We start from the raw sequence: 26,403 nt of genomic DNA on the forward strand, positions 1-26,403 counted from the left end.
ATGCCACATCATCTAGGTCTGTTGGCCGTTAGTCACTTTTTAAAGGAGTCGGGCAGGTTTTCGCTAGCTTTACAAGAGTTCATTATTTTGTCTTTGGAGTACCTACTCACTCACAATTTTTTATGTTCGATGGGGACTATTACCTCCAAAGATGCGGGGCCTCTATGGGAGCCAAGTTTTCCTCCTCCCTGGCCAACCTCTACATGGGATGGTGGGAGAGGTCCCATCTTCGGATGTAATAGCCCCCGCCGTCAGGATACTGTTTTTTTCTGCCGCTACATAGACGATTTACTGTTCATTAGTTCCGATGAGTCTGCCAGTCTTGACACATGGTTGTCACATCTTAATGATAACAATCTTAATTTACGTTTTACTGGCAACCTGCAACCAATCACTATTGATTTTTTGGACGTCAGACTCACCGGCACTGATGGTTCTATTACAACTAGTTTATTTAGAAAAGACACAGCGGGCAATGCCCTATTGCGTGCAGATTCCTCTCATTCTCAGCATACCATTAAAGGGATCCCCTTTGGCCAATTTCTTAGGCTTAAACGGTTGTGCAGCAATTCAGAGGACTTCACTCGAGAGTCCCTGGACATGGCTCTTAGGTTTAAAGCTAGGGGTTATCCTGCCAAAATTATCAACAAGGCGCTTCTTAGGGTAAAATCTATCCCCAGATCGTCTTTGCTTGTTAATAAAAATTCCAACAGGAATCTCCACAAAGCTTCACCCTTCTGTGATACCATCCCAATCTTCTCTACCCCTTATAGTCCAGAGTTTAATAACATTAGACACATTGTCAACAAATACCTCCCTGTTCTGTATAACGATACAACCTATCAATCTATTTTGGCTAAGGGTATAAAAGCAGTTAGCCGTAGAGCCCCCTCTTTAGGAGGCATTTTATCTCCTAGCTTATTCCAAACCAAAATAAATCGTGACAATTGGTTGACGTTTAAGGGTACCTATAAATGCGGCATAGGGGGTTGCAAATTGCAAATACATTACCCCTGGGCCTTTAGTGCATTCCCAATTATGTAATAAGGATAGTGACATCAAGCAGTTCATTAACTGCAACACTATGTACCTTGTGTATGTCATTACTTGTGACTAGAGTTGAGCGGACACCTGGATGTCCGGGTTCCGACCCGAACCCGGACTTTGAAAAAAAAGTTGGGGTTCGGGACCGAACCCGAACTCGGACTTTGAACCGAACCCCATTGAAGTCAATGGGGACCCAGACTTTTAACTACAAAAATGTCTCTAAAAAACTAAGGGAAAGGGCTGGAGGGCTGCAAATGGCAGCAAAATGTCGGGAAGAGCATGGCAAGTACTCTGAAAATAAATGTGGATAGGGAAATAACTCAAAATGGCATAAAAAAATAAAAATAAAAAATTGCAACATGTCGGGAACAGCATGGCAAGTACTCTTAAAATAAATGTGGATAGGGAAATAACTCAAAATAACATAAAATAACATAAAAAAAATAAAATCATTTCGACCTAGGAGGACGAGGTCCATATGTATTAGGAGGTTGAGGTGGATGTGGCGGTGTAGGTAGAAGCGGCGGTGGAGGAGGAGGTAGCTAACACAGCAGGTTTTGGTTTTTAATATATGTATTTTTTAAATTAGGGTAAACCCCAAAAGAGTGAGAAAGATCTAGGGTTGCTACCTCATCCCTTTAAACCAGAACACAGAGTAATTACACAGGTTCTGGGGCTAATTTACGGTCGATAAGGCACCAAGTGAGTTTAATTAGCAGCAACTTAATCAGCCAGAGAACCTGTGTAATTAATATGTTTTTGCTTTTAAAGGGATGAGATGGCAACCCTAGAAAGATCCGAAAAAAAACAATGGCTGGGTAAGGCCGGCCCGGTGTCTATTCTGCACAAGGTACGGACAAGTCCTGTGGGATCCATGCCTGGTCCATTTTAATGAACGTGAGCTTGTCCACATTGGCTCTGGACAGGCGGCTGCGCTGGTTTGTGATAACGCCCCCTGCCGTGCTAAGTACACGTTCAGACAATACACTGGCCGCAGGGCAGGCCAGCACCTCCAAGGCGTAAAGGGCAAGCTCAGGCCATGTGCCCAATTTGGAGACCCAGAAGTTTAAGGGGGCATAGCCGTCATTCAGTACGTGTAGGCGTGTGCACACATACTGCTCCACCATGTTGCTGAAATGCTGCCTCCTGCTAAAACGTTCCATATCAGCTGGTGGTGCTGTTTGTTGTGGCATGCTGACAAAGCTTTTCCACATTTCGGCCTTGCTAACCCTGCCTTCTGAGGTTCTGGCGGTGCCCCTGCTGCGTTGGCGACCTCTTCTTCCTCCTCTGCCTTCGCCTTCTGCTTCCACTGTGCCCCTGCTGCCAGGTGGGAATTGCACCAGCAGCGCGTCTACCAGCGTGCGCTTGTACTCGCGCATCTTGCGTTCACGCTCCAGTGAGGGGATTAAGGACGGTACATTGTCCTTGTAACGGGGATCCAGCAGCGTGGCCACCCAGTAATCAGCACCTGTCATAATGTGCGAAAACAGCGCAACAAAGCACACAGGTCTCGCATGGAGGCCCAGTTATTGGTGGTAAAGTGGTTCTGTTCCGCAGAGCGACTCACGCGTGCGTGCTGCAGCTGGAACTCCACTATCGCCTGCTGCTGCTCGCACAGTCTGGCCAGCATGTGCAAGGTGGAGTTCCACCTTGTGGGCACATCACATATGAGGCGGTGAGCGGGAAGGCCGAAGTTACGCTGCAGCGCTGCGAGGCGAGCAGCAGCAGGGTGAGAACGCCGAAAGTGCGCACAGACGGCCCGCACTTTCTGCAGCAGCTGTGGCATATCGGGGTAAGTTCTCAGGAAACTCTGCACCACCAAATTCAGCACATGCGCCAGGCAAGGGATGTGCGTCAAACCGGCTAGGCCCAGAGCTGCTACGAGATTTCGCCCGTTATCGCACACCACCAGGCCCGGCTTGAGGCTCACTGACGCCAACCACTCATCGGTCTGTTGTTCCATGTCCCTCCCAAACTCCTGCGCGGTGTGTGGTTTTTCCCCCAAACAGGAACGTTTTAAAACTGCCTGCTGGCGTTTACCCATGGCTGTGCTGAAGTTGGTGGTGAATTTGTTACGCTGACTGGATGAGGAGGCGGTAGAGGATGAGGGAGCGGAGTAGAAGGAGTTAGGAACAGGAGGCAAACTGAAGCGCCCTGCAATCCTCGGTGGTGGAAGGACATGCTCCAAAATGCTATCCGCCTCAGGCCCAGCCGCCACTGCATTTACCCAGTGCGCTGTTAGGGAGATATAACGTCCCTGACCGTGCTTACTGGTCCACGTATCCGTAGTTAGGTGGACCTTGGCACAGATGGCGTTGCGCAGTGCACACCTGATTTTGTCCTCCACTTGGTTGTGCAGGGAAGGGATGGCTCGCCTGGAAAAGTAGTGGCGGCTGGGCACGACGTACTGTGGGACAGCCAATGCCATCAGGCTTTTAAAACTCTGCGTCTCCACCAGACGGAATGACAGCATTTCAAAGGCCAGTAATTTTGAAATGCTGGCATTCAGGGCCAGGGATAGCGGGTGGGTAGAGGGGTACTTCCTCTTACGCTCCAGTGTTTGGGAGATGGAGAGCTGAATGCTTCCATGGGACATTGTGGAGATGTTTGGTGACCCAGGTGGTAGTGTTGCTTGCCGGTCCTCTAATTGAGGGGTGTCAGGTGGCACTGTCACTACGGAGGTGGATGAAGAGGCAGAGAGGCCCGAGACTGATGCAGAAGAGGAAGCAGGAGGCAACCAGAGACCTTTCTTGGTTTTTGAGGTGTCTACTCCACTGCAGCTCGTGCTTTGCACTTAGATTCCTGGTCATGCAGGTTGTGCTCAGGTTGAGAACGTTTATGCCTCGCTTCAGGCTCTGATTGCACAATGTGCAAACCACGTATGTCTTGTCATCAGCACATTGTGTGAAGAACTGCCACGCTAGGGAACTCCTTGGACCTGGCTTTGGTGTGCTCGGTCCCTTGCTGCGTTGGGCAGTAGCAGGCGTACTGTCTAGGGGACGGACGCTCTGCTTTGGCACCCTGCTCCCTCTTCTGCTGTGCTGGTGGCTCTGTGCGACCACCGCCTCTTCCTCCAAACTACACGGGTCACCTGCATGAGGTTGATTCCATGTCGGGTCGAGGACCTCATCGTCCTGCACATCATCTTCCACCCAGTCTTCAACACTGCCCTCCTTGTCGGTCTGCACAATTGCAAAAGCACCAGCAGTTGGCAACTGTGTTTCATCATCATCCAAGACGTGCTGTGATGGTCCCCCCATGTACTCATCTTGAAATATAAGTGGTTGGGCATCGGTGCACTCAATCTCTTCCCCTTCTGGGGCTGGGCTAGGTGGATGGCCCTGGGAACACATGCTAACAGACTCATCAAAAAGAAGGAGAGACTGCTGCATGCTTTGGGGCTCAGACTGCTTGGCTGATTTGCAAGGGGGTGAGGTGAAAAACTGATGGTGGACATCGGCTGCAGGCGCCAACTCTGAACTTTCAGCACAAGACTGGTTGGAAAACAATGTGAAGGAACTGGAGGCACCATGTCAGCAACCCAATCTACTACCGCCTGTTCTGCTCCTGGCCTCAACATTCGTAGAGCTGGATTAGGCCCAACCAAATACCGCTGCAGGCTCTGTCGGCTACTCGCACCTGAGAAAGATGTTTCACTTGTGCTTGTAGCTGGCACAGATCGACCACGTCCTCTCCCTGTAACAGGAGCTCCACCAGCAGCACCACGACCGCGGCCACGTCCCTTATTTGACGTTTTCCTCATATTTCTCAAATTTAGGGTCTTGCCCTAATTTTGAGGAATTTTGGCAGAGAAATAGGCAGAGATTCACCTATATATTTCTCTATCTATAGCAAGAAGCAGGAACCCAGCCCTAAACAATGTACTGGCGGAGTGCTGGTGAAATGGGCAGAGATTCACCTATATATTTCTCAAATTTAGGTTCTTGCCCTAATTTTGACAAATTTTAAATACAAAAATAGTGTAAGCTGGTGAAATAGGCAGAGATTCACCTATATATTTCTCTACCTATAGCAATAAGCAGGAAGCCAGCACTAAACAATGTACTGCACAGACAGTATATCACAGGGGACAGGTGGAGTGCTGGTGAAATGGGCAGAGATTCACCTATATATTTCTCTACCTATAGCAATAAGCAGGAAGCCAGCCCTAAACAATGTAATGCACAGACAGTATATCACAGGGGACAGGCGGGGTGCTGGTGAAATGGGCAGAGATTCACCTATATATTTCTCACATTTAGGGTCTTGCCCTAATTTTGAGAAATTTTAAATACAAAAATAGTGTAAGCTGGTGAAATAGGCAGAGATTCACCTATATATTTCTCTACCTATAGCAATAAGCAGGAAGCCAGCCCTAAACAATGTACTGCACAGACAGTATATCACAGGGGACAGGTGCAGTGCTGTTGAAATATTCAGAGTCACCTATAGATTGCTGACTGCCCCTATAGGAACATTTCTGGAACCTGTCCCTGAACTATGTACTTGACAAAAAAAACACAGTATATCACAGGTAAACAGGTGGTGGCAGGTGCAGTGCTGTTGAAATATTGAGAGTCACCTATAGATTGCTGACTGCCCCTATAGGAACATTTCTGGAACCTGTCCCTGAACTATGTACTTGACAAAAAAACACAGTATATCACAGGTGAACAGGTGGTGGCAGGTGCAGTGCTGTTGAAATATTCAGAGTCACCTATATATTGCTGACTGCCCCTATAGCTGAACAAAATTCCTAAACTATATGAAGCACAGCAGATGTCACAGGAATAAAGAGTGCTTGTTGAGATTTCTGGAGCAGGATACAACTAACACTGTCCCTAAGCAGCAACAGCAGCCTTTCCCTATCATAAGTGAAGCACAGTGACAACGAGCCAGATACCATAAGATGATGCAGATATCAAAGAAATAAAGTGTGCTTCTTGAGATTTTTGGAGCAGGATACACCTAACACTGTCCCTAAGCAGCAGATTCAGCAGCCTTTCCCTATCATAAGTGAAGCACAGTGACAACGAGCCAGATACCATAAGATGATGCAGATATCAAAGAAATAAAGTGTGCTTCTTGAGATTTCTGGAGCAGGATACACCTAACACTGTCCCTAAGCAGCAGATTCAGCAGCCTTTCCCTATCATAAGTGAAGCAGAGTGACGATCTGTGCTGTGTGCCTCTATCTAATATAGAGGCGGGTCACATGATGGGTCACATGCTGCACTGGCCAATCACAGCCATGCCATAAGTAGGCATGGCTGTGATCAGTTCCCAGTCACAGTAGTAAAACGAATGGCGATTGGCTGCCGTGCAGCGCGCCAAAACATACCCGAACTCCAAACCCGAACCCGGACTTTTTCCAACTATTCGGGTTCGGGAAAAACCCAAAGTCCGTACCGAACCCGAACTTTACAGTTCGGGTTCGCTCAACCCTACTTGTGACATGTGCCATGTTCAATATGTGGGTCGCATGATTAGGAGGTTGAAAGACAGACTCTGTGATCATCTCTATGATATAGAGAAAGACCACAACACCAATGTAGCCAGGCACTGGAACTTAGTCCATTTTAAGGACATGTCCAGTCTCCATATACAGGGCATGGAAAAAATTACTTGTCCTGTCAGAGGAGGAATTTAGGTTGCTGTGTAGATGCGAAGTGTTTTGGATTTTTCTTTTAAAGCGGTAGTTCACCCCCCCCGACACATTTTACCATCGAGACAGGCATTGTAGCGCGAGCTACAGTATGCCTGTCCCGATTTTTTTAACCCCGTACTCACCTTGTAGTCGTCCGTCGTAGATTTCGGCTCCCGCGGGGAATGGGCGTGCCTATGGAGAGGGAGGATGATTGACGGCCGGCCCTGGCACGTCACTCTCCCCGAAGACAGCCGGAGTAGGTCTCGGCTCTTCACGGCGCCTGCGCACAGGCTATGCGCACGCGTCGTGAAGACCAAGCCTATTTCGGCTATTTCCGGAGAAGCGTGACGCGCCAGAGCCGGCCGTCAATCATCCTCCGTCTCCATAGGCACGCCCATTCCCCGGTATCTTCGATGGACGACTACAAGGTGAGTACGGGGGTAAAAAATTCGGGACAGGCATACTGTAGCTCGCGCTACAATGCCTGATTTTAAGGTAAAATAAAAAAAAAAAAAAATGTTCCCGTCGATAGGGTGAACCCCCGCTTTAAATACCAGGATTCCTAAGGGGTTAAACTTCCAATGGGACGTCTCTTATTATTATGATTAATGCAGAGCGTATGCCACGGCTATCTGTCTATCTGCTTGCTTATACATCAGTTCCGCTTTTTCTCCCCCTTTTTCTCTTCGTTCTTCTTTTTCTTTTCTTCTCTTTTCTCCCGTGTTTACCTTTTCCCTTTCCCTCCCCTTTTCCCTTTCCCTCCCCTTTTGCACTTTTTCATTCATCTCTAACATTTAGTTGTGTTCTTCATACGCACTGTACATATACTTACCTTCGTTTTATAACCGTTTTGTGGTCCCTTCTAGTCTTTCCATAACTTTCATGGTGGTCATTCTGACATTCCCCAAATACCACCACATAGGCAGATTAATTTCTGCCATCTGCTAATGTTCAACAATGTTTTCTTCTGAAACACCCGCACTGGCTTATGTTGTTACACAACAAGCTATTTATACTGGGGTAGATTCAGGTAGATTTGCACATTTCTTATGCATGCGCAGCGCAGCTCAATTGCGCTGCGCCGGCGCAATCGTGTGAGATTGCCACCTGATCCAGGATGCCTTTTTGCGTAAATTTGCACCTGCGTAAGGTAAATTTGAGGGCGCAAGCCTGCGCAAGTGAAAGTGGGTGTGCCCCTATGCAAATGATGGGCTGACCGTTCAGCAGTGGCTTACGCCCGGCGTATCCTCGACGGAGCATGCGCAGATCGAATGCTTCCATGTGCGCATGCATGCAACTGCGCCTGTCCTACTTCCTGGGCTACGCCGGCCCACTTGCTTACGCAGAGCAAATAAATAGGGGCAGACATGCGCAGCTCCTGCGCAAAATTACATCCTGCTTTTTTCACCCCCCCCCCCCCCCTGAGCAAGGTAATTTTGCCCCAAATTTGCGATGGCACCTCCTCAGAGGGTAAAAAAGAGGAAAAATAATTTTAATTCCTCAGAGATGGAGGTCATGCTGGCGGCACTCACTAAGCATAATGCTGCCCTGTATGGTGCCCAGCAGAAAAACACCACCATAGCCCAAAAGAGGGCTATCTTTGAAGCCATCACGCTGGACATCAATGCGATCGGGAATGAGGAGAGGACATGGGAGGAGATTCAAAAGAAACTGAACGACATGCGGCGTCGGGTCCGTGACAAACTTGTCATAATACGCAAACATGCCAGGGGCACGGGAGGAGGACCAGCCTGCCCATTGCTTTTGAGTGCGGAGGAGGAGGTTATCGCACAAAGTTTGTCGCAGGAGCAGGTGGAGGGAGTCCCAGGCTATGACTCCACTGTTGGGGACAGGTAAGTGTGTTTTATCTCCTATTTGGTGTGTATCATGGGAGGGGGTAGACGGGAACATGTGACAAGTGTGTGGCTCCACCAACATGTGTTTTTTTGTGTCATCCACAGATGTTGAGGATGAAGCTGGGCCGTCGTCGGCTGCAGGGCGACCCACGCCATCCCCACATCATCATGGGGTCCAGTCAGCCCCCATGGAGATCCTGGCCATGTTGGTGGAGGAGGAGAGCGCCCATAGGCCATCTATGGAGGAGGAAGTGGTGGAGGAGTCTATTGACCTCCACCAGGAGGACTCTATCTACCTCCAGGAGGATCCCACCATCCCTGACCTCCCCACCACCTCCCCGGCCATCACGTCATCCCCCTCCAGTGTCCCTTCCACCAGTGTCGCCCCCTCCAGTGTCCCTCCCACCAGTGTCGCCCCCTCCATCCAGTGTCGCCCCCTCCAGGCCAGCCCCCTCCCCTTCTTCTTCCTCAGTACGGGCCCCAGCCTCTCCTCCCAGGAAGGCTCTATTTAAAACGAGGGGTGTACCCTCAGGCCTCCGAGAAGGGCTGCAGGAGGAACAGGGCCGGCAGACACGCCATATAGGGGCCATGGTGGGAGACTTGAGGCGGGTGGCGGACAGCCTGGCCTCCTACTCCTCAGTACAGCAGGCCCTCACCCTGCATGCGGAGCTGGGGAAAAAAGACTCAGAGCCTGGAGGAAGTGAGCTCCAACTGTCTGGCCATGGTCACCTGCATGGTGGAGCAGCAGAGCGCCACAGCTTTGCTGACAGCGGAGGTGAGCAGGTTGGCAGGGGCGGTAGAGGCCAACACTGCCGCTGTGCGGGAGGAGGGGAGACTAACCCGGCGGCACCAGCAGAACAATACCACCCAGCAGCTTCGGATGCTGGCACAAACAAACTGTGTGCTCACCCGCCTGGCCAACGCCATGGAGGGCAGGCAGGCACCACCTGCCAGGAGTGACCAAGTAGGGGATGCTGCTCCTCCCCCCCCTCCATCCCCACCCCATGCTCCATTCTCAGCCCAGGCTCCATCCTCAGCCCAGGCTCCATCCTCAGCCCAGGCTCCATCCTCAGCCCAGGCTCCATCCTCATCCCAGGCTCCATCCTCAGCCCAGGCTCCACCACGCCGACTGAGGAGCCAGAGCCGGGGCACCCTTGGCACCAGGATGTCAAAATGGAAAAAAAGATAATTTTCCTGCGGATCATTTTTTTTTTTTTGAAATATCGATTTCTGCTCATATTATGAGCTTTTTGCTTTATTTTTATTATGCTCATATTATGAGCTTATTTGTTTTATTTTTATTATGCTCATATTATGAGCTTATTTGTTTTATTTTATGCTCAAAGTTTGAGTTTTCTTGTTTATTTTGTAGTCCCTACACACGGTGAGGAGTGTATACTACAGTGTGACTGGTGTGTGAATGGGGGGGGGGGGGTGTCACTCCTGCTGGAAAAGGGGTGTCACCCTCTACCATGTGAAAGGTGTATGAATGTACAGCAACATAGTTGGAGCCTTGGCGCGGCGTTGCTGCTCCCTAATACCGTGCGGTATCCTTGGGTCTAATCCAATTTTTGCTGCATGTGGGGTGTGTGTGCTAGGGACCACAGTGGTGTGCAAGCGTGCATTCTACTTGTGACATGATTAATGTGTGTGTTTAACGTGCAAAGAGACGTTCCACGAGACAACTCCTGACTGCTGTTCCCTCAGTAGACCGGGTAGAGTTTCTTGGGGGGGGGGGGGATTGTCTGGTTGGGGGGTCAGGTCATCACGTAGCTCAATCTCCATGCCCTTTCTCATGGCGAAGTTGTGCAGAATACAACATGCACCGATGATCTGGCACACAAAGTTTGGGGAATACAACAGGGTACCCCCAGACTTATCCAGCCATCTGAAACGGGACTTCAGGAGGCCAAAGGTGCGTTCCACCACTGCACGTGCAGTGGTGGAACATAAAACACTTAACATAAAAAAAAGGTGCCCATCAGCGTGACCATTAATGATATATGCCCAGCAGTGTACACAATAACAAATCTGCCCATTAGTCACAACTAATTAACCTTTTTTTTATGTTAAGGGTCACTCTGATGGACAAATTTTATTTTAAGGGGCACGCTGATGGGTAGATTTTTAATGTGCACACTGATGAGCATATTTTGTTAAGGGGCACACTGATGGACGAATTTTGTTGCGCCCATCAGAGGGCCCCTTAACACAAAATATACCCATCAGCGTACCCCTTAAAATAATTAAAATAAAATGTGCCCATCAGAGTGCCCCTTAACATAAAAGGTGCCCATAAGCGTGACGCTTATTTTATGTTAAGGGGCATGCTGATGCGAATTTTTTTTGTTAAGGGACACTGATGGGCATATTTTTTTTTTAAGAGCAACACTTGTCACATATTTTGCATGCAAGATGGGCGGAAGCTGCGCGATAAGGAGAGCCCGGGAAACGCGAGTAGCAGGGGGCGGGGCGCGCACGTGACATCACGCCCCAATCTCGCAAGGAGAGCCAGGAGTGGACCCACAAGCAGCAGGGGTCGGGGCACGCACGTGACGTCACGCCCCTACTCACGGCCCGTGAGTGCAAGCTTGTCTTCTCCGCTCTCAGCGTCACTGGTTGCTGGGGAAACCCGCGGCCCCAGCAAACCAACGCTGAAATTGAAAATTATACTGGCGGCATGGTGGTCCGGGCATCAGCGCCACCCGGGCCGGACTCGGACCGCGGGCCGCCATTTAGTGACGGCTGCATTAGAGAGTGTGCCACCAAGGGTCGCTGAATATGCACGGGGATGCCACTTCATCTCCTCACACATAGAGATGCAAGCCTTCCACGTACGATGGCAAATCTTCCGGGAAGTAGAATTCCGCGCCCGCAGCATGGTAGAGATCAACGAGTCCGACAGACCTCGGTCCCTCAGCACCTGGCTTTCAATAGCCATGCTAGTAAAGCAGGATGAAAAATGGGACCCTGCGACAGAAGGTCCTCTCGCAGTGGCAGGCGCCAAGGAACATCTGCCACCAGATCGGCGTACCAGGGACTGCGAGGCCAATCTGGAACAATTAGGATCGTCGGAATCCCTTTGGCTTCCACGCAGATGAGGAAGAAGCTTCAGAGGAGGAAAGGCATAGATTAGTCGATATTGACCCCACAGCGCCACCAACCCGTCTGACACGTCCACCCACGGGTCTTTTGACCTGGCCACGAACTGCAACACTTTTCGATTGAGCCGCGACGCCAGGAGATCCACGTCTGGCGTGCCCCATTTTAGACACAGACTCTGAAACAAGTCTGGGTGTAGCAACCACTTTCCTTGGTCTAGCGTTTGGCGACTTAGGTAGTCTGCCTGCCAGTTCTGTACGCCCGGAATGTACACGGCTGATAGAGCTGGTACATTCCGTTCGGCCCACCTGAGGATGTGAGCGACCTCCTTGTGCCCCCCTGATGATTGACATATGCCACAGCCGTGGCGTTGTCCGACTGGATCCTGACCGGGCGACCTTGTAGTCTTAGAGACCACTTGGAGAGGCACAGCCTGATTGACCGGAGTTCCAGGACATTGATCGGCAGGATGGATTCTTCCTGAGTCCAGCGCCCCTGGGCCAACTGAACTCCCCACACTCCTCCCCAGCCGGTGAGGCTGGCGTCCGTCGTGACCACCGTCCAGTGATACTGAAGAAACGACTTCCCGGCCCGAAGAACTGGAGACGTCAGCCACCACACTAGGGAAGACCTGACCGGGCGACTCACCCGGATCTGACAATCCAGAGACAAAGGGCTCTTGTCCCAACGCAACAGAATTTCTATCTGTAACACTCGAGTGTGAAATTGCGCATACGACACCGCCTCGAAGGAGGCCACCATGAGAACCAGGACTCGCATGCAAAAGCGAAGCGACAAACATTTCTGGGTAGCCAACCACTGCACCGTAGCCCCCAGTGTGTGTAGTTTCGTCATTGGAAGAAAAACTCTCGCCTCTGAGGAATCCAGGACCAGCCCCAGGTATTCTAGGCATTGAGACGGTACCAACACCAACTTCTGAACATTTAGCAGCCAACCGAATTCCCGGAGGGTCTGGCAGGTGATAGACACATCTTCCTCCAATTCTGAGCCTGAAGAGGCTCTCAGAAGAAGGTCATAGAGGTAGCCTACAATAGCGATTCCACGCTGCCTCATCAGGGCCAGAATCGGGGCGAGCACCTTGGTGAAAACCCTCAGTGCCGAGGCTAGGCCGAAAGGGAGGGCCACAAATTGAAAGTGGTCTTCCCGACCGCAAAGCGCAGAAATCTCTGATGCTTGGAGCATATGGGGATATGCAAGTATGCGTCCTTGATATCCAAGGACGCCAGGAAATCCCCCGGATAGAGAGCCGCGACAACAGAGCGAACCGACTCCATCAAGAACCTTTGCACTCTGGCAAAGCAGTTGAGGGCCTTGAGATCCAAGATTGGATGGACACCTTCCTTCTTGGGGACCACAAACAGATTGGAGTAAAACCTCTGAACCTGCTCCTGTGCGGTACTGTACTGTGTGATGTGTTTTTAACATGCTGTTTTTCTGCCTAGTCAACCTCCGAGCAGAAGGATAATACACTAAGGTCAAGATGCTGCTGTGTCCGTCCATGAACGGAAGAGAAAAATCGCTGATCGCCGCCATTAGTAGTAAAAAAAAATTATTAATAAAAATGCCATAAAACTATCACCTATTTTATAAACTCAAAAATGTTTGCACAAACAAATCGATAAACGCTTATTGCGAGAATTTTTTACCAACAATAGGTAGAAGAATACGTATCGGCCTAAACTGAGTTAAAAATATGTTTTTTTTATCTTTTTGGGGGATATTTATTATAGCAAAAAGTAAAAAATATTGAATTTTTTCTAAATTGTCGCTCTATTTTTGTTTATAGCGCAAAAAATAAGGTGATCAAATACCACCAAAAGAAAGCTCTATTTGTGGGAAAAAAAGGACGCCAATTTTGTTTGGGAGCCACGTCGCACGACCGCGCAATTAGCAACGCAGTTCCGAATCGCTAAAAGGGGTGTAGCGCCCCCCCTACGCTAAAGTTAGTGGGAATGGGAGAGTTACGTTACTCCCATTCGGTAATTTGTTCAAATTTGGGACTTCTGTCATTCCAGATGGTGTCCGCTGGGTCGGTCTGTGCTTCAGGGATGTGGTGCCATCCCTGGTCGTCAGCTGACACCAGAGGGGTTTCTGGCAGAACAAGTTCTTCCCTAGCAGCCAATTGGAGGAGTTTTTCCCTCGCGGGGCATGCTGGGGGGGGGGGGGAGTATATCTGTGACAGGTGTCATGTGCTTTTTTAGTCTTCGCGGGGTCCCGGTTCCAGGTGCGGCATCCACCTTCAGGGTGCGCGCATCCATGGACCCCGCCAGCAGGGCCCGTCTGGCCGGAGTTGCAGGCTACACGGAACCTCATCCGGAGGTGAAAGGGGACCCCAGTGTCTTACTGGGTTCCCGGTTCTATTGAGAGGATCCCAGGCTGGGTGTCATTCGATTGGGGGGATCGGCTTGAGGAGGACCCGGAGGCAGGTTGTCCAACAGGGCTTGATCTGGTGACCGGAATGCTGACAGGTACTCTTTGCTGTCACCGGGTGACCTATACTGAAAATCTACTGGGAGGATTCGCTCAAATTTTCCACCTAGCTCGCTTAAACGAATTGGCCTGTGGCAGGGGCCCTAGAGCCGGATCTGTGAGAGAGATCTGTTCCTCCCAGCAAAATCCTAAGTGACACCTCGGCTGCCAGGTCTGTGTGAGAGGCCTGTCCGTGGGCACTTTACCCACTCAAGTAGAAGTGGCAACGAACACTGAAGTTGTTATTACTGGGGACAAGATTGTCCTATCCATATCCAGGCCTGATACCGCAAGTTCTCTGTCTTCCTCATCAACCTGTTCTTCCCTTAAAGCGGAGTTCCGGCCACAATTTCACTTTTTAAATATAAATACCCCTGTAATACACAAGCTTAATGTATTCTAGTAAAGTTAGTCTGTAAACTAAGGTCCGTTTTGTTAGGTTGTTACAGCATTTAGACACTTTATAAAATAGAAATTGACTGGGGCCATCTTAAGTGTGGGCATCATGAAGCCAGACTGTATGACTTCCTGGATTTCAGCCTTGCAGATCACGCACATGCTCAGTGCTGCACAAGCAGTGTAAGATCAGGTTTCAGCACCTGTGCTGTCCAAGTCACATGATTCTTTGAGACTGGGGAGTGCACAGACTCCTGGAAAGTTACACCCACTACATTCCCAGGAGTCTGTGCGGTGTAGGTTAGGAAGCATTAAGCACCTAGGTGCAGGAAGTGGGAAGATTAACTATTCTGCCTAGCAACAACACTTTGAAGGCATCTAAAAAAAAAAAAAAATTCGTAAAGGACTAATGACATTTTTTTAAAACTACTGATGTAATGTTATATTTATGGGTGGAACTCCACTTTAACTAATGTTGATGTTGGCCATGTTGGCCTGGATAAATAAAGCATTGGAAAACCATTTATTTCACTGTCTGGACTTTCGCTCATTAACTGTTCCTGTCACTGCACTCCTAGACAACACCAGGGTAACTTAATAGGCCGATCCCAACAAGGTCCTTAACCACTTTAGCCCCGGGCCTGTTTTTCAGAGTCGGTGTTTACGAGACAAAACCATTTTTTTTTGCTAGAAAATTACTTAAAACCCCCAAACATTATATATTTTTTTTTTCTAACACCCTAGAGAATAACATGGAAGTCATTGCAATACTTTTTGTCACACCGTATTTGCGCAGCGGTCTTACAAGCGCACTTTTTTTTGAAAAAATTCACTTTTTTAAATGAAAAAATAAGACAACAATAAATTTGGCCCAATTTTTTTATATATTGTGAAAGATAATGTTACGCCGAGTAAAATGATACCCAACATGTCACGCTTAAAAATTTCGCCCGCTCGTGGCATGGCGTCAAACTTTTACCCTTAAAAATCTTGATAGGCGACGTTTAAAAAATTCTACAGGTTGCATTTTTTGAGTTACAGAGTAGGCCTAGAGCTAAAATTAATGCTCTCGCTCTAACGATCGCGGCGATACCTCACTTGTGTGGTTTGAATACCGTTTTCATATGTCGGCGCTACTCGCGTATACGTTCGCTTCTACGCGCGAGCTCGTCGGGACGGGGCGCTTTAAAAAATTTTTTTTTTGCTTTTCGCATTTATTTTTATTTATTTTACAATTTTTAACACTGAAAAAAAAAAAAAAATAATAATTATCACTTTTATTCCTATTACAAGGAATGTAAACATCCCTTGTAATAGAAAAAAGCATGACAGGTCCTCTTAAATATGAGATCTGGGGTCAAAAAGACCTCAGATCTCATATTTAGGCTTAAATGCAAAAAAAAAAAAAAAATTTGGAAATGTCATTTTTTCAAATGACAAAAAAAAAAATGTTTCTTTAAGACGCTGGGCGGGACTGACGTTTTGACGTCACTTCCGCCCAGCGGAGCTATGGGGACGGGCGAAGGAGATTTTTCCTTCAGTCTCGTCCCCGCTCAGCTGCCGGATGGTCGCGATCTCCTCCGCCGCTACCGACGGCTCCGGTAAGCGGCGGAGGGCGCGGAACAGCGGCGGGAGGGGGGGGGGGCCCTCTCCCGCCACCGATAACGGCGATCTCGCGGCGGATTCGCCACGGAGACCGCCATTATCGTTAACACGGCCGCCCACAGAAGAGATGAATATCTCGATTGTGGCAGCAGCTGCTACCGTTACCGAGATATTCATCTCTAAAGTGATGACGTATAACGGCGGTGGGCGGTCGGCAAGTAGTTAACCTGCATATTTGTCCGGGCCTTAACCGGTTAAAAATGCAACGCACATTACTAAACATGCATTTTTATGGGTAGACTCCCAAGATTTTTTTTAGAAAAGAGGAGACCATTAAAAGCCCTGATTACTATGATCACATGCTGGTAACCCATTCTTGATTAATTACACATGTGATATAATATTGGAGCCCTTCCACTAATGGAAAATAAAAGAAATGTATGACGGAACAAAAAAAAAACTCACGTTATATTTGGGTGAACTAAAAAGCCATTTCAGGCCATCCTTGAAGGATGACCTGCATTGATGAGGCTCTGGCTGCTCTGGCTGCTCCGGCTGCTCCTCAGAGTCCTCATCCTCAACATCATCCACAGCCTCCATATCTAATTCACAATCTTCAATGTTAAACCCGCTGTGAAACTCAGACATCCCTGTATAACAAGACAGAACAAAGCAGATATACCAATAAAGTTATTTACCTTGTTACACAAGTCTATTGCCATATACATTATTCCTCATTGCTAGCAATTGCGCCACCATTATTTGTTCTTTTTCCCATTTACATTTCAGTGCATGTGTGTATAATCAATTAAACTTATGGTATTCATTCTAGGTTTGACAACAGAGCACACATTACTGTGTGTGTGTGTGTGTGTATTGTTGCCTTATGGTTTTATGTCCATTAACAGCTGTATATAAAATTGCAATTTGATATATATATATATTTCAGGTAGAAAGAAATGTATAGTATTCAGTGCTGTGTATTTCTTACAGTAATTAGCTACAACTTCAAAGGGTGGCCTTTTGTTTTCCTGTTTACATCGCACATGGGCTGTAAACAAAAGCCTGCTGTGACTCATCCAATCAGGCTGTGCCCAATATACATTTAGGGAGAGTTATATTAGCCACCCTACAGAAAGGAGGGGGGATATATAATGCTTTGTAGGCAAGCTAAGCTCTTCAGAATTGGGAACAGAAAGCAGCCAACATGGGCTGACCTGAAGTTACCAGGTAATCTAACTCTATACTTGTATCTTATATTGTTGTAGCAGGGTCCTCCTGTCAGAGCTTCATGACAGGTCATCCCCGCTGGACTTATATTCCAAATTGTAAATATGTTGGACATTGTTATGAAGTTATGCATTGGGGGACTACTAGTAGCAGGAGACACGTACTCCAAAAGGATGTGACTTTCTCGCTCAGACCGGTGGAGGAGGTTACTTAACCACTTAAGCCCCGGACCAAAATGCTGCCTAAAGGTGTTTTTACAGTTCGGGACTGCGTCGCTTTAACAGACAATTGCGCGGTCATGCGATGTGGCCCCCAAACAAAATTGGCGTCCTTTTTTTCCCCACAAATAGAGCTTTCTTTTGGTGGTATTTGATCACCTCTGCGGTTTTTATTTTTTGCGCTATAAACAAAAATAATGCGACAATTTTGAAAAAAATGCAATATTTTTTACTTTTTGTTATAATAAATATCCCCCAAAAACATATATAAAAAAAATTTTTTCCCTCAGTTTAGGCCGATACGTATTCTTCGACCTATTTTTAGTAAAAAAAATCGCAATAAGCGTTTATCGATTGGTTTGCGCAAAATTTATAGCGTTTACAAAATAGGGGATAGTTTTATTGCATTTTTATTAATTATTTTTTTTTTACTACTAATGGCGGCGATCAGCGATTTTTTTCGTGACTGCGACATTATGGCGGACACTTCGGACAATTTTGACACATTTTTGGGACCATTGTCATTTTCACAGCAAAAAATGCATTTAAATTGCATTCTTTATTGTGAAAATGACAGTTGCAGTTTGGGAGTTAACCACAGGGGGCGCTGTAGGAGTTAGGGTGCACCTAGTGTGTGTTTACAACTGTAGGGGGGTGTTGCTGTAGGACTGACGTCATCGATTGTGTCTCCCCTATAAAGGGGATGACACGATCGATGCGCCGCCACAGTGAAGCACGGGGAAGCCGTGTTTACATACGGCTCTCCCCGTTCTTCAGCTCCGGGGAGCGATCGCGACGGAGCGGCTATAAACAAATAGCCGCGCCGTCGTCCCGGATCGCTCCCCGAGCGAACCCGACCGCCGCATGTAGCGGGGGGGGTCCCGATCGGACCCCCCACCCGCTAGAAGGACAGGACGTACATGAACGCCCATGTGCCTGTACGTGCCATACTGTGGACGTACATTTACATGCGGCGGTCGGGAAGTGGTTAAAGCGGGAGTTCACCCAAATTTTTTTTTTTAACATTAGATTGAGGCTCATTTTGGGAAGCAGAATCGGGTGTTTTTTTTTTTTAAATCGAAGCAGTATTTACCGTTTTAGAGATAGATCTTCTCCGCCGCTTCCGGGTATAGGCTGCGGGACTGGGCGTTCCTATTTGATTGACAGGCTTCCGACGACGGTCGCATACATCGCGTCACGAGTAGCCGAAAGAAGCCGAACGTCGGTGCAGCTCTATACGGCGCCTGCGCACCGACGTTCGGCTACTTTCGGAAAATCGTGACGCACTGTATGCGACCGTTGATGAGGACAGGGCCCCTTCCCGACAACCCTGGCCGTTGGTTGTCGGGGTATGCGGGCGGGAGGCTTATCGGAATCTGGGAGCCTCCTTTAATAAGGGGGCCCCCAGATACCGGCCCCCCACCCTAAGTGAATGAGTATGGGGTACATCGTACCCCTACCCATTCACCTGCAAGAAAAGTGGTATAAACACAAATAAACAACACAGGGTATTAAAATATTTTATTAGTCTGCTCCGAAAGGCCCCCCCTGTCTTCTTTAGCTCTTTCAGCAGGGGGGGCTTCTTCTTTGACGTCTTCGGGTGGGGGGCGCTCTTCTTCCCGCCATCTGGTTCTCTTCCGCCGCCGGGGGGGGTCACTTTTATAAAAGCGCCCCGCCCAGGCGGGCTTCCTCCGACGTTTTCCGCGGGGGGCGTGGGTGGGTGCCGCTCTTTGCCGCCGTCTGGTTCTCTTCCGCCGCCGGGGGGGTCGCTTTTATAAAAGCGCCCACCCTCCGTCGAGCTTCCTACGACGTGTTCGGCGGGGGGTGGTGTGCTTCTGTCTTCTTGCTGCTTCTTCTTCTGTCGCCTTCTGCTGTCTTCGTTTCATCCCTCCTTTAAGTGTTGACACGTCGCTTCCTCCCGCTGCAATTCCGGGTGCGTCGGCTCGCACTGACTTATATAGGCCACCTACGACGTCACACTCCCATCATGCTCCGGTACCTACCCACGTGGGTAGGTATCACGTGGGTAGGTACTGGAGCATGATGGGAGTGTGACGTCGTAGGTGGCCTATATAAGTCCGTGCGAGCCGCCGCACCCGGCATTGCAGCGGGAGGAAGCGACGTGTCAACACCTAAAGGAGGGACGAAACAAAGACAGCAGAAGGCGACAGAAGAAGAAAGAAGAAGAAGCAGCAAGAAGCACACCACCCCCCGCCGAACACGTTGGAGGAAGCCCGCCGGGGGTGGGCGCTTTTATAAAAGGGACCCCCCCGGCGGCGAAGAAGAGTGGCACCCACCCACACCCCCCACGGAAAACGTCGGAGGAAGCCCGCCGGGGCGGGGCGCTTTTATAAAAGCGACCCCCCCCCCCGGCGGCGGAAAAGAAGAGCGGCCCCCACCCGAAGACGTCAAAGAAGAAGCCCCCCCTGCTGAAAGAGCTAAAGAAGACAGTGGGGGCCTCCGGAGCAGACTAATAAAATATTTTAATACCCTGTGTTGTTTATTTGTGTTTATACCACTTTTCTTGCAGGTGAATGGGTAGGGGTACCCCATACTCATTCACTTAGGGTGGGGGGCCGGTATCTGGGGGCCCCCTTATTAAAGGAGGCTCCCAGATTCCGATAAGCCTCCCGCCCGCATACCCCGACAACCAACGGCCAGGGTTGTCGGGAAGGGGCCCTGTCCTCATCAACATGGGGGAAGGGTGCTCTGAGGTGGGGGGCCCCGCAGTGCGCCCCCCTGCCCCAGAGCACCCAACCCCCCTATGTTGAGGGAATGCAGCCTGGTACGGCTCAGGAGGGGGGGGGCGCTCGCTCGTCCCCACTCCTTTCCTGGCCGGCCGGGTAGCGTGCCTTGGATACGGGTCTGGTATGGATTGTAGGGGGACCCCCCTACGTCGGTTTTTCGGCGTAGGGGGGGCTCTCCTTACAACCCATACCAGACCTAAGGGCCCGGTATGCTCCTGAGAGGGGAACCCATGCCGGATTTTTATTTAAAATCCGGCGGGGACTTCCCCTTCAGGATTCATAACAAACGCTGCACACGTGTAGAATTGGCGGGAATCCAAGTCGGATCTCCCGTCGCTTCTATGACAGCTTTGTCTCTATCGCGGCAAGCCAGCTCGGTGCTGGCTCCCGCGATAGGGCTCGCAGGTGGTCAATCTCGCAGAGAAAGGGAGCGAGATTGACACAATGTCGCGGTCACCCACTGTAAGTGCTCAATAAAGGAAAGGGGCTATAAGAAATAGCTGTGTTGTACAGTGTATAATCAATAGGAAGACTACTGTTAGTATACTGAGGAGCACATAACTTACGTCAAAAGCTAAATATAATATAGAATTTGTACATGAAGAGTCCAGATGCATTAGAAGGAAAGGAAAAGAGCTGTTGCCCAATGTTGCTATGCATGAAGATTTAAATAAAAAAAAAAAAGATGGCTGGGGAGGACAGACAGTCTTTAGAAAATGTGCTACTTGTAGCTAACACTATTGCCAGGAGTGCACATAACATTGCATGCAGACAATGTCTTGCAACGATGTAAATTGCTGGGAGTTGCCAACTCCAGAGATCAGGTTAAAGTTTTACTATTAACAGTTAACTTAAACACATGGGGCCGTATTCACATACATCGGTGCATATTTAGGCAGGCGTAGCGCATCTCATATGCGCTACGCCGACGTAAAGCAGAGAGGCAAGCACCGAATTCACAAAGCACTTGCTCCCAACGTTGCACCGGCGTAACGTAATTTCGTAGGCGTAAGCCAGCGTAAGTGTAAGTGGGTGTGACCTTATGCAAATGATGGTCCGAGCGTGGTGCAATGCTTTACGCCCGGTGTATCATGAACCGCGCATGCGCCGTGACAGCGACGTATGGTCTGCACCCCTATGCGCATGCTCACAACTACGCTGGCGCAACTTCCTTAGATACGTCGGCCCACCGGTTTACGCCGAGCGCATAAGTACGCCCAGCCATACGCCTGTCCGGTGCAAAAGTACACCAGCTTTCTTCTCTTCCCCCTGGAGCAAAGTACTTTTGCGTGGAGCCATGGCTGAGGTTGAGACTGAGAGGGACAGGAGGAAGAAAAATTTCTCACCAGATGAGAAGGCTGTCCTTATCTCTGCCATAGAGAAATTTGATGTGTTCCTCCATGGCACACAGCGTTCCCGGACCAGCAGGGCCAGGAAACAACAGATCCTGGAGAACATCACCCTTGATGTTAATGCCCTTGGTCATGAGTCCCGGACCTCGAAGGACATTAGCAAAAAAATTAATGATTTGCGTCGGCTTGTCCGGAATAAAGTGGCCGCCATCAGAAGGCACCACAGGGGCACGGGGGGTGGATCACCATCTGCTTTGAGGTTAACCCCGGAGGAGGAGGTGATCGCCAGGTGTCTGGAGAGGACTTGGACAGGTAAGTGTTTTTTTATCCCCCATCCGGTGTGTAGCATGTGAGGGGGTGGAAGGGAACATGTGACAAGTGTTTAGGTCCACCAACATGTGAATGCTTTGTGTCATCCACAGATGTGCTGGAGGGAGCTGGGCCATCTGCTGCCGGTGGCCGTCCCACGCCATCCCCGGAACATCTGGCTCAGCCTGACCCCCTGGGAAGCCAAGAGACAGCGGTGAAGGGGAGTGCCCACACCTCTCCTCTAGAGGTGGTTGTGGAGGAGATGGTGGATCTGGAAGAGGTTTGCCTCTACTTTGAGGAGTCTTCCCTTTTGCCCGGGCCCTCACAGACCTCCCCCCATCAGGGGAAGCCCCTCACCCTCCCCCCCCATCAGGGATAGCCCCTCAAGGGCCTCCCCGTACAGACGGCCCCAAGCCACTCCTGCCCCCAGGAAGTCTACGCGCAAGACAAGGGGTGTTCCTGAATCCCTCCAGGAAAATCTTACGAGGGAACAGGCCCGCCAGACGGGTGCTATAGCCGGGGACCTGCGCCATGTGGCAGACAGCCTGGCCTCCTCGGCCCAGATATCTGTAGACAACTGAGGAGCCGGAGCCGTGGCACCATGCCTGGCCCACGACAGGGCAAATGAGTGCCTTTTTTTATTTATTTATTTTGCTCAGGTTATGAGCTTTTTTCTTTTGGAGTGTCGTGCACAGAAGGATGTGCCATCCTCCAGTAAGGGCATGCCATGTCGGCCAATGGCATGATCCCTTTTTTTTTGTTGTAGTGACTGCACACAGTCAGTAGTGCAGGCTACAGTGTGACTGGTGTGTGAATGTGGGTGACATTCCTGCCAGCAAGGCGTGTCACCCTGGGTAGTCGTGGGAGAGGTTATCCCCACGACCGTGTGAATGTGGTATGAATGGACAGCAACACCATTGGAGCCTTGGCGTGGCGTTGCTGCGCCCAAGTCCTGCATGGTGGACTTGGGCTAATCCAATGTGAGGTGGATGTGGTATGTGTGAGCTAGGGACCACAGTGGTGTGCATGCGTGCATTGTCCGTGTGCCATGATGAATGTGTGTGTTTAACGTGCAAAGATACGTTCCACGAGGCAACTCCTGACTGCTGTTCCCTCAGCAGACGGGGTAGCCTCGTTCAGGGGGGAAATGTGTGGTTGGGGGGGTCAGGTCATCACATATGTCAATCTCCAGGCCCTTTCTCATGGCGTGGTTGTGCAGCACGCAACATGCACCGATGATCTGGAACACAAAGTTTGGGGAATACAACAGGGCCCCCCCGGACTTATCCAGGCATCGGAAACGGGACTTCAGGATGCCAAATGTGCGTTCCACCACTGCACGGGTACGTGTGTGTGCATCATTGTATCTTCTCTCTCTTCTGGTTTGGGGATTCCGGTATGGAGTCAGGAGATGGGGCCCAAGTGCATATGCCGAGTCACCTGGAAGGGAAAAGACAGGAGGATGTTAGCCGTGCATGCGCCCCTCGTGATGTCTGCATCATGGGGTCGGACAGTCATGCCTGACACCCATGTCACTCACCAACCAGCCAGCTGTCCCTGTACAAGTTCTGTTTGAATTCTGTTGGGATGTTGCTTTGACGGTATATGTACCTGTTGTGGCTGGCCCCTGGGTGTTTGGCACGGACGTGCCATATGAGGCATTGGGCATAGGCTATCACCTGTACATTGATGGAATGTCACTGCTTCCGATTGCAATCAATGGCCCCCACGGTGCGTGGGAATACGGCAATTCTGTAGAAATCCTGCATTGCCTTCTGCCGCAGATGCTAATGGTTGGGTTTAATAATGTGGTGGGACATGCGTGCGAGGATTGCGGGGACAACCTGGTGCACGCATCTGCTCATGGTGAATTGTGACATCCCAGACACAACTCCACTTGTACGTTGAAAGGATCCACTAGCGAGGAAATGGAGTGTTGCCAGTACCTTGACCAGTGGCTTCACTGCATGTGAGCGTTCTGTCTGGCTGGTGATGTCATCATGCAGGGCTGTGGCTAATTCCAGGATGGCATCAGGGCTGAATCTGAAGATGCGATACACCTCCGAATCACCCATGCCAAAGACGTTCATGGCCGTTCAGTATATCCTCTCCCGTGCCCTCCTACGTGCCTGTGGACACAGTAGTAGTGCTATGACCATGGCTGCTCCTGGCATGTTGGCATACGGATGTGTTGTCCTGCAAGTGCGGTTGCTCAGCTCGTCCGTAACAGTGCTGCTGCAGCTGCTCTCCAGCTGACATGTGCACGTCTGCTGCTGAGTTACACCTGCTTTATGAGGAATAACTTTGCGCCGGACGTACAACTTACGCGCACATCGAATAGCCTGCGTCGGGCGCACGTATGTTCGTGAATCGCCGTATATCCCTCATTTGTATATTTGAATAGGAAATCAATGGTCGCGCCAGATGCGTCCAGCGTAAATATGCGCCCACGATACGCCGGCGTAGGAAAGTTACGTTGGTCGGAAGAAGCCTATTTTCAGGCGTATCTAGTTCTGTGGGCACGGCGCACAGATACGACGGCACATAGTTACACTTACGCGGCGTATATCGAGATACATGAATCCGGGCCATGGTCTTTCTTACCAGACCATGTTAAAGAAGGAAGAGCAGGGGGGCGTGGCCTGGCTGGCATGGTGTGAGGAGTGTATCGTGGGAGCTCCGCTCGCCCAACATCCGTAATTGATCATCCTGGGGCTGCTACTGCCTGCTAATCTTTTTGAATTAGGGTACTTTACACCCTTCCTGGAGAGGAACATGTCGCCGCCGAAAGAAACCCTCGGATGCGATCGCTAAACTCGCTAAATTCCGCCTGCCAGACAAGGAGGCCGCGGAGGAAGATGGCGCCGGCTCCTCTGTTCACGCGGGCTCGGCGGCTGACAACACAGCGAGGTGAAGGTGGATGTCTCTCTCATCAGGCAAGACATGCAGAAACTAAGGGACCGGGTGACAGAGGCGGAGACCCGCGTCGGCCGCGTGGAGGACGAGATACCGCCATTGCAGATCGTGACCGAACGCTTGCAACATCAACTTACCATGGTCCTGGCGAAGCAAGACGACATGGAGAACCGCCTAAGGAGGTGTAACTTACGGTTTGTCGGTCTTCCTGAGGGTGCGGAGGGCTCTGATCCGCCGACGTTCCTTGAAGACCTCCTTGCGGCCACGTTTGGCCGATCCGAATTCTCCTCGTCTTTCGTGGTGGAGAGGGCCCACAGATTGGCTGGTAAGCCTCCTCCTCCGGGCGCCCCGCCACGCACGTTCATAGCGAAGCTACTAAATTTCCGGGACCGGGATGCTGTGCTCCGTCTCACCAGGATCAAAGGCAACATCCCCTTCAGAAATGTGGAGATCAGGGTTTTTCCGGATTTCTCCGCGGACGTGCAGAAGAAGAGGGCCCTCTTCACAGAAGCCAAGCGCCAGCTCAGACTCCGCCATTATGCATACGCTATGCTCTTTCCGGCCAGGCTTCGAGTCGTTGGCGAGGATCGCACACATTTTTTCGACACGCCTGAAGCAGTCATCACCTGGCTGGAGAGTGTGAGGCCGCCGCCTCGAAACCCCATGCAGGCCTGAGGGACCCTCCGTCTGGATCGCGGCTGCTGATTGTGGGGGTCTGGATCTATCCCTCTACTGCCCTCTTTGTTTACTCCATTCGGGCTCCAGGTACTGTACATAACCCCCCCTCGCCTGGACTCCTACAGCCCATGGGATACTTTCTGGCTCCTTGTGGTCCCCTTCCCGCGGCCTGGTGCCCGCACCTTCACCCCCCCATCTCCCTTCAACTATTCTCCCTAGGCCTTGCCTGAGCCCCCCTTCCTGGAGCTACCATCCCTGTCACTTCCACATCACCTCCTGTGCCTTGCGTATCTCCTTAGTCCACTATGGACGCTATGCTGAGGACGACACACTGAAGTCATGTACACTTGCCCCTTTTCTTTCCCCCCCCCCCCCCAAAAAATTTTTTTTTCTAGTTGGCGAGCTGCCCCCCCGTGTTGGTGCCTGGAACGGGAACCCACACCCGCACATCCTTACTTTCCCCTTTTGTACATTCGCATGGAGTTCACGGACTGGGGTCCTCTCCCCTTGCACTATTGCTGGTTTTCCAGCGATTGATCGTCCCCCTAGTCGCAGAGTACCCATCGGGATCTGCTGTTCTAATTGTTGGGAGTCTTGGCTCCCTGACTCAAGTATGGTTTCCCTGGTCTGGCCGGGCCCGGTGGGATGCGTCGCACTGTTCAGTGGCGGCCCACGTGCCTGGACACCCCAGCGTACATCGCAACTTCTTTTATTTAGTTTATGTTTTGTTTGATGTTCTGTTTTTTTTTTTCGTTATTGGTGTACTGCAGAATGACGTATATGATGCTACTAAGTGGGTTGATATGATTT

At 50.2% G+C, this 26,403-nt stretch overlaps 1 protein-coding gene across 1 annotated transcript in view; it reads right to left on the reverse strand.

Moving 5' to 3' along the window:
- Positions 1 to 22,532, reverse strand: part of LOC120940507 (voltage-gated hydrogen channel 1-like) — an 80,861-nt gene extending 58,329 nt beyond the window's left edge. The window contains exons 1-2 of the mRNA XM_040353454.1: positions 22,484 to 22,532; positions 16,609 to 16,793 (exon numbers count right to left, since the gene is read on the reverse strand). Of these exons, the coding sequence (XP_040209388.1) occupies positions 16,609 to 16,793; positions 22,484 to 22,532 (234 nt within the window). The remainder of the gene's footprint in view (positions 1 to 16,608; positions 16,794 to 22,483) is intronic.
- Positions 22,533 to 26,403: the final 3,871 nt, after the last annotated feature.

This window comes from Rana temporaria, chromosome 1 (assembly GCF_905171775.1).
Source record: "Rana temporaria chromosome 1, aRanTem1.1, whole genome shotgun sequence".
In the NCBI taxonomy this organism is placed as follows: Eukaryota; Metazoa; Chordata; class Amphibia; order Anura; family Ranidae; genus Rana; species Rana temporaria.